The following is a 12,885-nucleotide window of genomic DNA, read 5'->3' as shown; positions in this document are numbered from 1 at the left end:
TGGTTTATTACTTTTTATGTTCAGAATACAAATATTAATTTTAAACTTCCGTGAATTATAATCAATTGATAATTTAAATGGTATCCTAAATGAAGAATTAATTTTAATGATATTTTTTTATTAAAGCAAAAGCATTTTTAAATATTTTTATTCTTATAAATTCTATTTGAGAATATTTGAATTACGTTTTGAATTATAATTCATAATCATATTTATTTTGGAGTTAAGGTAGTACGCTCGCGACAGTCACTCTCAAAAGTAAATTTTAATAAAATGCTATAGTATGGTGCAGTTACTGTCGCATTTTTTTGCTTGGACTGTACTGAATACATAGTCAGCCCTATGTACAGACACTTCTTCTTCTTCTTAAATTTTGGCTTCGACTAGTCAGGCCAATTCCAGTATGTACAGACACACTCACACACAAGTATACTAGTCAGATTAGAATATTATATTATATTATATCTTTTAACTGAAACGGTTAATATTGTTAAATCTTTTTGTTCTAAATTTGTCAAATATTCATTTATAATATATTAGTTTTTGAAAACAATCTATAGAAAATTTTAGAAGTTATTAGAAGAAATGTGCCATTTATATGCACTCTTTATAGGTTAACCATGTTAAATGACAAACTTTTAACTTAAATATCTTGTTTTAGAAACAGTCAATTGTTTTAAAATTGTGCAAGTTTGTAGATCTTGATATTAACTATTCAGATTTTAAATTTCAGGGAATTCTATAAAAAAATGGGATCGCGAGCGTACTACCTTAAAATTAAAGTTTTTGGTTCATAAATATATTTAACAAATTGGAGAAATGATTTATCTAGTTTAGATAAAAGTTTTGAATAGTATTATACCCCAAAGTAAAGTTTATCGTCTAAACATGCTTTTAAATCACAGTGATTCATTCCCCTGGACTGGAAACAAAATATATTTTAAATTAATAGCGTATATGATTAAATTTAAAAGTAAAATATTTTTTGATATTCACGAACTGCAAAAAAAATGTTTTCTAATATTTTTTGGAAAATAAATTGTTCTAGAGTATTTTAACAATAAAATTATTGACTCAATTAATTTTGTTAATAGAAGAAAATTTTTATATACCAACTTGATATTTATCTTTATTGGGGCGCATGATTATTCCTCAAATTTCAATTTCCTATAATGTTGAAAACATCGAAATTCTTATCATCGAAACATCGTTTCGCATAATTTTCAGTTTTCGAAATTTCATTCAACATAATTTTTAATTTATCGATTTATTCTTTATCCTATTATTTAAATAGTCGAATTGTTTTTTAATATAATTTTTAATATGTCTAAAATTTTTTTGACCTACATTTTGTTTTTCCGAATGACTATTTGTCATAATTATTAATCCTCCGAATTGCCATTTGACATAATTTTCAAACCTTCGAAATATTATATTACATAACATTCATTTATCGAAATTTTATTTGTCATAATGTTCATTTACTCGAATTATCAAGTGACATAAAGCGCATTTACTTGAATTTTCATGTGACATAACCTTCAAATCTTCGAAATGTCATATTTAAGAAATTTCATTTATCGAAATTTTATTTGTCATAATGTTCATTACTCGAATTATCAAGTGACATAAAACGCATAAAACGCATTTACTCGAATTCTTATGAGACATAACCTTTAAATCTACGAAATGTCATATTTCAGAATTTTTAATTTATAGAAATTTTATTTGTCAATAATTTTCATTTATTCGAATAACCATTTAACATAAAATTTATTTGTCCAAAATTTCATTTAAAATAATTTTCAAACATCCGAATTACTTTTTAACCTATAATGCAAGTCACAGAAATTTCATTTGTCCTAAAAATAACAATGAAATTTTCAAATGTGACTTGCATTATAGGTTAAAAATAATTCGTATGTTTGAAAATTATGTCAAATGGAATTGCGAACAAATAAATTTTATGTTAAATGGTTATTCGAATAAATAAAAATTATAAAAAATAAAATTTCGATAAATGAAATTTCTTAAATATGACATTTCGTAGATTTAAAGGTTATGTCTCATGAGAATTCGAGTAAATGCGTTTTATGTCACTTGATAATTCGAGTAAATGAACATTATGACAAATAAAATTTCAATAAATGAAAGTTATATGTAATATAATATTTCGAAGGTTTGAAAATTATGTCAAATGGCAATTCGGTGGATTAATAATTATGACAAATAGGCATAATAAATTTTCCATACTTTACACTTATCGCGAACATCTTTTCCTTTACTGCATCCATAACATATTTCCCCTTCTATAAGTTTCACTCCAGTAAATGAATACATGTTTTGGCATTTTTTTAAATCAACTTTTGGTACAGAAACAGCACGCAATATATCAGAGCCCGGTCCACCTGACTGTTAATTATTCCGAATAATTATAATTAATTTTTCAATAATGTATTTATCTGTCTTTAAAGGGCTTAGTTTGTCGATTTTATTTTTGAACATAATCGCAATTTTCTAAAAGTGGTTTAGATTTTTTTCTTTATTGTTTTAAACTAAACAACTAAATTTTACTTTTTAATTAACATGAGAATTGAAAATAATTCTTAAGTTCTATAAATTCACGAATTTTTTACTTAAATGGTCTAAGACTCTACAAATTGTTCGAAATTCAATAAAATCAAATGAATTTTTAATTTATAATCAGAGCCCCTACTAGAAAGCTCTAAGTAACATTTTTTTAAAAAATGTCTGCGATTTTGTATTTTGAAAATCTGATTTTTCACTTCTGTGGGACTATACTATATTTGTATTTTTAAATAATACTTAATTTCTAACTTATTTTAATTACATTTTCAATTATTAATTCTTACTTTAGTGTCTCCCCATCCTGTAACTGTGGCAGGATCTGTTTTCAATGCTCGATCTTTTTCTGGTAATTTAATTGGTTGAATGGCGTTGCTATAAGTAAATGGTGGATTTACTTTAATTACTGCAATATCGCCTGCAATTTTGTTATTCGCATCAACACCTTTATAAAGTTCATGTCGTATTGCAGTAATCACTTTATGTCTAATTGCAGTTGATAATACTTTTTGTGAAGTATTAGTTCCAGCAATAACAATTATTTTGGTGAAATCAATTGTTTTGCTCAAAGAAATTATTGTTTACAGCAAAATAATTTTAAATCTAAACAATAAATAATAATAACTTTTACCTATTCAGCCAAAAAAAAATTTTAATTAAAAAAAAATTTGTTACAGATTTTTTTAATTTATTTTTTGAAAAATTACAATCTCAAAAATTTGGAGTAATTAGAAATTACATTAAATTTTAAAAAATTTTACTTATCAAAGCAATGTGCTGCTGTAAGTCCCCGTTCTTTGCCAATAATTGAAGCGCCACAAAAACTTATAACATCACTATCTTTTAAGGGACTTTGTAGACGAAGCTATAAGTATAAATATTATTTCACTTTTATCGAAATATTTTTTAAATATATTTTTTTCATTTTTCAATGTTTTTTTTGTTAACGAAAAAAAATAAGAATCTTACCATATGTGGATATTTTTCGATTGTAGTTTCACTTCCTCCTATTATTCTATTTTGAGCCAATACCACTTAATAATTTACTGCGGAATTTTTTATCAAACAAAAAAACGTTTAACAATTGCACTTGTATCAATATTATTTTATATATTAATAAATAAAGACAATTTTTTATTCATTTCTAAGATTTTTTAATTTTTAATTGTTCAGGTCTCGAACTATGTCCGTAAATCCCGTAAAAGTCCGTAACTTTGCTTAAAGTCCGTAAAAGTCCGTTTTTTTGAAAAAAGGTCCGTAAAGTCCGTAAATTGTACGATATAATTTGGATAAGTTTAGAGAAATTACAAATGATTGTAGGAATTAAATTATTTTCAAAAGTAATAAAATTTTGGGAAAAAATTCAATTATGTTCAACAATTTTTTTAAATTCTCGTCAAAATTTCAATTATCTTTAAAAATATTTAAATTCGACTCTGAAATTTAATTATTTTCAAAAATTTTAATAAAATTCTTGGCTACATTTCAATTATTTTCAAAAAATTTTCTCAATTCAATGATTTTTAATAGGTATTTACTATTCTAATAAAATTTTCCAAAAGAATTCAATTATTTAAAAAAAAATTTAATAAAATTCTACACAAACCTTTAATTATTTTCAAAAAATAATAAAAATTTCACAGGAATTTCATTATTTACAAATTTTTTTATAAATCTCTTCGCAATCATTCAATTATTTTTATAAATAAAAAAATTTTTACAGGGATTCAATTATTTTGGTAAATAATAAAATTTGATACCGGTCACTGTGTGGTGGGTAGTGACTGGCTCAAAGGTGCGAGAGAAAGATTTAAAACAAAATATTAATTTGGCAGTGAAATTAATATTGTGGAAAAAAATTGAATGGAGAATTACGAAAAGGGGGGGGGGGGGTAAACCTCGAAGACCTTAGCGGCAGTAGTTGACAGAGCCGATCGGTGACGCCGACCTCAAACCCTGAGAGACGAGGACCCGTTCTACTTCAGGTGTCGGGTACTTGAACCTAAGCAAGGTTCTAAGTACTGTCCCCTGGAGCCGGTTGTCACTGCTTGATGGTGCGAGAGAAGAAGCTCCGTTACCTCAAGGGTCACGTTCTCCCTGACCCAGAAGGTCCCGAGTGTGGGCCTTAAGTTGTCTCGGAAAAACGTTAACCCTCAGGGTGGTGCAGAAGGTCACAAGGCCTTAAGCCACCAGAGTTACTCCTTTGCCGTGTGTGGAATGTTTTTGAACCAAAATATGCTTTCGTAAAGTATTGACAATTTATCCTGAAAAGGACTAATTGTCAATGTTTGATTTGTTTGCGTTTTTTTTGTCCTGAAAAGGACAGGTTGGTAGAGATGGTGAGGTTCCGCGGCCAGCGGAACAGAGATGAGACGTTGTTGTTTCCAAATAAAAATATTTATTCCAAATATTTTCCCTGAGGAGGACGGCAGGCAGTTGACGGTTTGGCAGGCGGCGAGGTGGCAGACGAGGCGTCCGTGTTGAAGTGGCGGCTGAGAGCGTCACTCGGCAGAGTAACAGTTGGCGAGAGAGCGTGGCGTCAGCGACGGCAACGCAGGCGTCGGTGTCTCTCGGCGTGAGAGACGTGTTTCTTCCTCGAAGGCTGGCGAGGTAAGAGAGTGAGTCAGCGGTTTAAAGCAGTATTTAATAGTAATGATACCATAAGTTGTTAAAGTAATGAGGTAACCATTTCTAGAAGAAGAAATATAATCCTATATAATAATATTTTTTGTGTTTTACAATGTTATATTGTCGATTCTATATAATTTTTGTTGTAATAAAATAGGTAAAAATTAGAGACTGAGTCAGGGAAAATGCACGGTATTTATGCTCCTCTGCTGAGTAGCATCCGCGACATCCCTTCCACCTTGGCAAGAGCCAATCAGCGCGTGAGTTTTCGAGAGCGAGAGTTAGTCGAGCGGGAGACACAGGGCGAGTCAGACGTGTCTCCAGACTCTCTCGTAAAGTAGAGTCTACATTGGATGAACGCGAACGTTGCCGTGCTGACGTCACCCATTTGAATAGCATGGGTGACGTCAGACGTACACGTTCACGTTCGCGTACCATGGAATGTAGACTCTACTTAAGAGCGATGCATCGTGCCACTTTGCCTTTTACCGTCAACTTTGTACCGTACCTCCGGTACAAAAAAATCTAACTTAAGGCTAAACAAAAATAAGTGAATTTACTTTTATAATATTCTTTAATGTTATATTCGGTATTCTATCTAATATATTGTAAAAATATATTAGACAGAGTTATAATATACATTAAATAATATTATGTGGGATAAGAAACAAAATTAATTATTTCCTCACGCACAAGAAGTGAGTGTAAAAAATTACACTTAAAAGGAAATTTCAAAGTTTATTAATATATAATTAATTTTGCAATGAGTTGCAAAATTGTCTCAAATATCAAAACTTGAAAAATAACTAACTATAACAAATTCTTATTAGGAATTCAATTATTTTTAATACAATTTTAATAGAATTCCTCGAAAAAATGTAATTATTCTTGAAAATTTTATTAAAATTCGTCAAAAGAATTCAATTATTTACAAATTTATTGATAAAATTCTTTATGAGAATTTAATTTTAAGAAACATGGAATTTATTATTCAATAAATTATTTTTTTTGTATTTAAATAATTGAATTCTGTTTGAATTTTGTAATAAAAATTACTTTAAAAATGGATTTCAGTTTAAATTTTAGATTATAATTGAATATTAAAAGAATTAGAGCTTAAATTTTTAGAAATAATTGAATTTTGAAAAGGTTTCAGATTAAAATCTTTAAAAATTTGAATTTTTCATATTTTTAACTAACAATTCTGTGGAATTAATTTTTTTTGAGAAAGTTTATTTGCTGATTTTTTTAATATTATTTGAAGTTTTTATTTTCTAATATATATATTTAATTGAAGAATTTACGAATAATTGAAATTTCGTTAAATTGAATATTGTAAACAAATCCGAGTCGAAGACTCGGAGTTTTCGATATCTTTATGTTTCATAGTAGAGGCATTTCAAGTCAGAAATATCACGATTTGCAAAGGTTATGCCGATTTTCGCAAAACTTCGTGGGATTATAGTTCTATATAAGAGACTTCTTTCCCCCAAATTTTTTCAAAAAAAAATTCAAAATTGTTGAAGATACGCCATTTTGAATTTTAATATTAATTTTATAAAATTTTGAATATCTCGGAATATTGTTTATGGATTTTTATGAAATTTACACATTTTTCAGGTAAAAGTATGTACTTTAAAATGCAAATAAAGTTAATAAAAAAAAATTAATTTTTAAATAAAAAAATAAAAAAAAAATTTTTAAACAATTTTTTGTTTATTTACTCCTCTCTGAGAAAAATGTTATTAACATATTTGGATTCCTTATGAATTCACCTTTAATTTCCTAAAAAAAAATTGATGGAACCAGTTGAGTCTCCATCAATTTTTTTTATGAAATTAAAGGTGAATTCACAAGGAATCCAAATATGTTATTAATATTTTTCTCAGAGAAGAGTAAATAAACAAAAAATTGTTTAAAAAATTTTTTTTTTATTTTTTTATTTAAAAATTCATTTTTTTTTATTAACTTTATTTGCATTTTAATGTAAATACTTTTACCTGAAAAATGTGTAAATTTCATAAAAATCCATAAACAATATTCCGAGATATTCAAAATTTTATAAAATTAATATTAAAATTCAAAATGACGTATCTTCAACAATTTTGAATTTTTTTTGAAAAAATTTGGGGGAAAGAAGTCTCTTATATAGAACTATAATCCCACGAAGTTTTGCGAAAATCGGCATACCCTTTGCAAATCGTGATATTTCTGACGTGAAATGCCTCAGTAATGAAAAATTTAATTTATAGTTTTAAATAAAATGTTCTCTTATTTGACTCTGATTGGTTTTATTTTTGTCAGCAGTTGGTCTGTAAATGGTCCGTAATTTTTCATTTTTGGTCCGTAAAGTCCGTATTTTTAAAAACTTTCACTGGTTCGAGCCCTGATTGTTAAGAAATTTTTAAATTGCACATTACTTTGAAATAAATTAATTCTGAAATCATTATAAATGTGCCTTATAAATAAATTCTAAATTAACAATAAATATGTTTTATAAAAAAATTCCAATTTTTGTAAAATAATTTTGCTGTAGAATAATTTTTAGTATTTCTATTATATTATTTATATTTAGCTAGATACAAGATGAATATTATTCAATTTAAATGATAAATAATATTTAATAATTTAAAATATATATTCTAAACTTACAACTGAAGAGGAAAATTGCCAAAAGGCAATATATTTTTTGAAAAGAATAATTCATAGTTAAAGAAATTCAATTAGCTTTCTGCATTCAATAATCAACTGGCGTTAATAATTGAAGAAAAATAGTTTTTATAATAGTGTTCTGGAGCTATTATCGTCAAATAATAAAATTGTTATTTATTATAAAATTATGGGTTAATTTTTTTATCATTTGCTAGGTCATAAACACAGAGTACGGTCACATTTATATATATATATATATATATATATATATATATTTTTTTAATGACGTACAAAGTCCTATATACAATGATAAATATAAAAAATAAATAAATTTTAACTTTATATTGAAAATTATTTAAATAATTTATGAAATTATTTTTTATTAACAAACACAGTGTTCTGCTGAATAGTAAGTCCATTTATTTTTTTTTAGAGCCGCAGATAATTATTAAGATTATCTAATAAGTTTGAAACTTATGAAAAAAATGAAGTAGGTTAACAAAAAGCTTTTGAGCCAAAATAAATAAAAACGACCACTTGAAAAACTTTTGACTCCGATTATCAAGTTATTTATGATTTTTGGCAGACTTATAATGAAACATTATAGTTTTTACACATAAAAAATAAAAAACCTCATATAATTTCAAAGTTTATAATCAACGATTTAGAAAAAGAAATAAGTTTTTTATTAACATTTCTTTATTAAAAAAATTTTTATAACATTTTCTTGAACAACAGTTTAAAAGAGAAAAAATTGTAAACGTAAAAAATGGTTTTTGTAGTTAAATTATTATTTGTAATTAAAATAAATAAAAAAATGTAAAAAAAATGCCTTTTGCTTTCAATCGTTGATAATAAACGTTGTAAACTTCATCCACTTATCAATAGAAAATGTTTGTTTAATTTTATTTGTTTTTTTACAGTATAAATAAAAATAACTTTTAGAAAATAATTATTATACTATGAATATTTATTTCTTTCTTATTTCGATAAAAATCTCTATAAATTTGAATAAAATCTTCTCTATTTATTTTTTTCCTCCTTTTTCTTTCATTTAATTTTATTAAAAATCCGTGTTTGGAAAAATTAGAAATTTAAATATTTACATTTTGACCACAGAGAAAGAGAGAATAAAGAGGAATAGAATTGCAAAGCGAGCGTATCTCCGAGCGGAATGCAATAAATCTGGAAGTAAAGTGTTGGGACTGCTTGGATTCGAAAACTCATAAATTTTAACGTGCCGGAAATTGTTCATTTCGTGTATATTTTATATTCTGGATTATTAGAAAAATAATATGAAAGATGTGCTGTTATATTTAATATGCAAACTAAATTTACTTTAATGATAACAGAGTATTTGAATTTATTATTTTTTGTTCCCAAAATGAAATTTTGAATTCTGTTTTAAAATGTTAAATAATGGTATTTTTAATTTCAGTTTTTGGGAATATGGTACGTGGTTGAATACTATGCAAGTTCTGAGGAAGCTCTTGCCTACAAGTGCATGAAGGGAGAACTTTCAGTGTCTTCTGAAAATGACGAAGTAACTACCCAATGGGAAATGCCAGTGTTGTGCCGATGTTCACCACTGGCTTAGTACTCAGACGATTGTTCGGCGTAGTCTAGTCGAGCCTCGACAATTAGTGCTGGCGCAGTACAGAATTTTTGTTTCGCCAAAGCTTGGACAAGCCACGGCGGCAAGTGCTGGCTGAGTATAGAAAAATTGTTCACGACGCTCTTTGCCAACATTGCTTTTTTGACATAAACTTGAAAAAAATTATAAAAAAAAGTTTATGAATGTTTATAAATATAAATTTATCGAAAAAAATTAATATTTTACTTTTCAATTATTCATTTTTTATTTTTATTAAATTTAATAAAAATAATAATTTAACATAATTGTCTAATTTTATAAATAATAAATTATTTAAACAAATTAAAATTATAAACAAAATTTAAAATATAATAAAAAAATTATTAAAAAATTACCACTTGTAAAATGTTAAGGGGACCCGCACCCGAAATTTCAACTATAACAGAATATAATTGAAAAAATTTTGTATATTTATTTTCTGACACTATTTTAATTCAGAAATAAGGTGAAAAAAACAAAAAAAAATTTCATGATTTTTTCGGAAATTTAAAAATTTTTTTTAAAAAATAAAAAAATAAAAATAATTATTGCACAACAATAGAAACACAAGCGGATTTAATGGTACCACCACTGGAACCAAATATTCGACAAAAAATTGGAAACAGAAAACATCCACTAAAAAGAAAACATAAATAATAAAAACAAAATTTTAATTCTAATTTTACAAGAATTATCAACTTGTAATTATTATGAATTTTACTACAAAAAGGCTGTGTACTTGAAAATCGTTCTCGACAAAATTATTAACTTTAACCTTAATTGTATTTGTATAGAAAAAAAACATTAAGAGAGAACAGCAAATATTTTACAATTAATTAAATACTATTCATTATTAGTTATTTAATAATTAATATTAACTCTATTTCTATACAGTAATATTTAATCCGTTCTAAGATTAATTACGATTTGTATAAAAGGAAACCGAAATAAATGTAGAAGTCTCTATTTTTTAAAGAAGTTTCTGAATTCTTTTCGCAATTATTTTTCCTCAAAATCTTTCAATTATATCTTACATTATAAAAATTAGAACAAAACTATTATTTAATAAATCTGTTAGAAAATTACGCTCCAGATTTCTAAAACGCATTTTCTAAAACTTATTCATCTAATGAATATGCATTTCCGAAATATCTTTTTTTATTGAAGGTAATTTTCTAAAATTTCTTTTTCTAACAATATTCAATTTTTAAACTAATAAAAAATTTAATTTAATTAAAAAAGTTATTGAAATTGTAGAATTTTAATTATAGAATTATAAAGATTTTGTTATTTGCATGCAGCTTCGAAGAAGTCTAACTATAGTTGTTTTATATGATGTCAATATTGTCTTAACGTCAAATCTATTTTTTTAATTTCAAGTTAATAAATTTGTAGTAAAAAATACTTGTTACAATATAAATCTTCATTAGAAAAAAAAATTGTGAAAATAATTATAAATAAATAATTATAGAAATAATTATAAATGAAATAATAAAAATATTTTAAAATAATTATACTTTTAGAAAAATTTTTAAATTTTACAAATTTGTAAAACATTCATTTTAGAAATCAAAACTAAGTAGAATAATTTTTTAAAAATAAAAATTGATTAGCAAAAGCATTTGTTAGAATACTAATTTAATTAGAAATCACTTTGTTTTTAGAAAAAAAAGGATTTTAGAAACCAAAATTTGTCATATAGAAATTGTAAAATAAATTTTCGATGAAAAATAAAAAATTGTTAGAATAGTTTTATTAGAAAAACATTTTTTAAGAAACTAATTTTATTAAGAATTACTTTCTTTGGGAAAAAAATATTTTAGAAAACAAAATGTGTTTGAAATATTATAAATAAATTTTGGAAATCAAAATTTGTCGGAAATTGTAGAATAAATTTTGAAAATTAAAAATTTTGTTGGAATATTCTTTTTGGAAAACAAAATTGGTTAGAAAAATATTTTTTAGAAATTTAATTTAATTAGAAATCACATTTTCTTAAAAGAAAGGATTTTAGAAATCAAAATTTGTCAGAAATATTATAAAATAAATTTTAGAAATCAGAACTTGTTAGAATAGTTTCATCAGAAATCAAAATGTATTATAAAAACATATTTTAAGATACTAATTTAATTAGAAATCACATTTTCTTGAAAGAAAGGATTTTAGAAACCAAAATTTGTCATATAGAAATTGTAAAATAAATTTTCAATGAAGAATAAAAAATTGTTAGAATAGTTTTAATAGAAAAACATTTTTTAAGAAACTAATTTTATCAAGAATTACTTTCTTTGGAAAAAAAATATTTTAGAAAACAAAATGTGTTTGAAATATTATACATAAATTTTGGAAATCAAAATTTGTTGGAGATTGTAGAATAAATTTTGAAAATTAAAACTTTTGTTGGAATATTCTTTTTAGAAAACAAAATTGGTTAGAAAAATATTTTTTAGAAATTTAATTTAATTGGAAATCACATTTTCTTAAAAGAAAGGATTTTAGAAATCAAAATTTGTCAGAAATATTATAAAATAAATTTTAGAAATCAGAACTTGTTAGAATAGTTTTATTAGAAATAAAAATGTATTAGAAAGCCATTTTTTAAGAGACTAATTTAATTGGAAATCACATTTTCTTGAAAGAAAGGATTTTTGAAATCAAAATTTGTTAGAAATATTGTAAAATTAATTTTGAAAATTAAATCTGTTTTAGAATATTTCTTTTAGAAATTAAAATTTGTTAGAAAAGTATTTTTAGAAAACTAATTTAATTAGAAATCACTTTTTTTTGAAAAAAAGGATTTTTGAAATCAAAATTTGTTAGAAATATTGTAAAATAAATTTTAGAAATAAAAACTTGTTAGAAATTGTAAAATAAAGTTTGAAAATTAAAACTTGTTAGAATATTCGTTTTAGAAATGAAAATTTGTTAGAAAAATATTTTTTAGTAAACTAATTTAATTAGAAATCACTTTTTTTTAAAAAAAGAAAAGATTTTAGAAATCAAAACTTGTCAGAAATTGTAAAATAAATATTGAAAATCAAACTCTGTTAGAATATTTCTTTTAAAAATGAAAATTTGTTAGAAAAACATATTTCAGAAAAATAATTTAATTAGAAACCGCTTTTTTTTTAGAAAAAATGGATAAGAAAATATTTTTTAGAAAAAATGACCATCATCTTCCTTGACAGAACTATTAAATTACTGAAAAATTCAAATTTGAACTTTCCAAAAAATTATCTTCTTCGATAAATTACTTTTTTTTTACTTTTAGTTCTAAACAATTTATAGATTTTCAAAAACTTCATTTTTTTATTTTATATATTATTTATTCACTTCTTGCAAAAAGTGAAACAAAAAATGAAAAATAAAATATTTCTAAACGTTTT

At 24.4% G+C, this 12,885-nt stretch overlaps 1 protein-coding gene across 1 annotated transcript; it reads left to right on the top strand.

The window, feature by feature from the left end:
- The first annotated feature begins 4,953 nt into the window (after window positions 1-4,953).
- On the top strand, window positions 4,954-9,464 carry LOC122511550. The gene is made up of 3 exons (XM_043626879.1): window positions 4,954-5,028; window positions 5,107-5,196; window positions 9,305-9,464. Exons 1-3 carry the CDS (start codon window positions 4,954-4,956, stop codon window positions 9,461-9,463), a joined length of 324 nt encoding a protein of 107 aa, XP_043482814.1. The 3' UTR covers window position 9,464.
- The last annotated feature ends 3,421 nt before the right edge of the window (window positions 9,465-12,885 follow it).

Source organism: Leptopilina heterotoma, unplaced genomic scaffold (assembly GCF_015476425.1).
Source record: "Leptopilina heterotoma isolate Lh14 unplaced genomic scaffold, ASM1547642v1 Lhet_87, whole genome shotgun sequence".
Classification (NCBI taxonomy): domain Eukaryota; kingdom Metazoa; phylum Arthropoda; class Insecta; order Hymenoptera; family Figitidae; genus Leptopilina; species Leptopilina heterotoma.
This window is presented reverse-complemented; position numbering and strand designations above follow the sequence as displayed.

Excerpts from the sequence above, each read along its gene's own strand:
- LOC122511550 (XM_043626879.1), top strand. The coding sequence starts at position 4,954 with ATGAGACGTTGTTGTTTCCAAATAAAAATATTTATTCCAAATATTTTC. Across the intron at positions 5,029-5,106 it reads AGGACGGCAGGCAGTTGACG|TTGGCGAGAGAGCGTGGCGT; the intron begins GTTTGGCAGGCG and ends GCAGAGTAACAG. Across the intron at positions 5,197-9,304 it reads CTTCCTCGAAGGCTGGCGAG|TTTTTGGGAATATGGTACGT; the intron begins GTAAGAGAGTGA and ends TTTTAATTTCAG.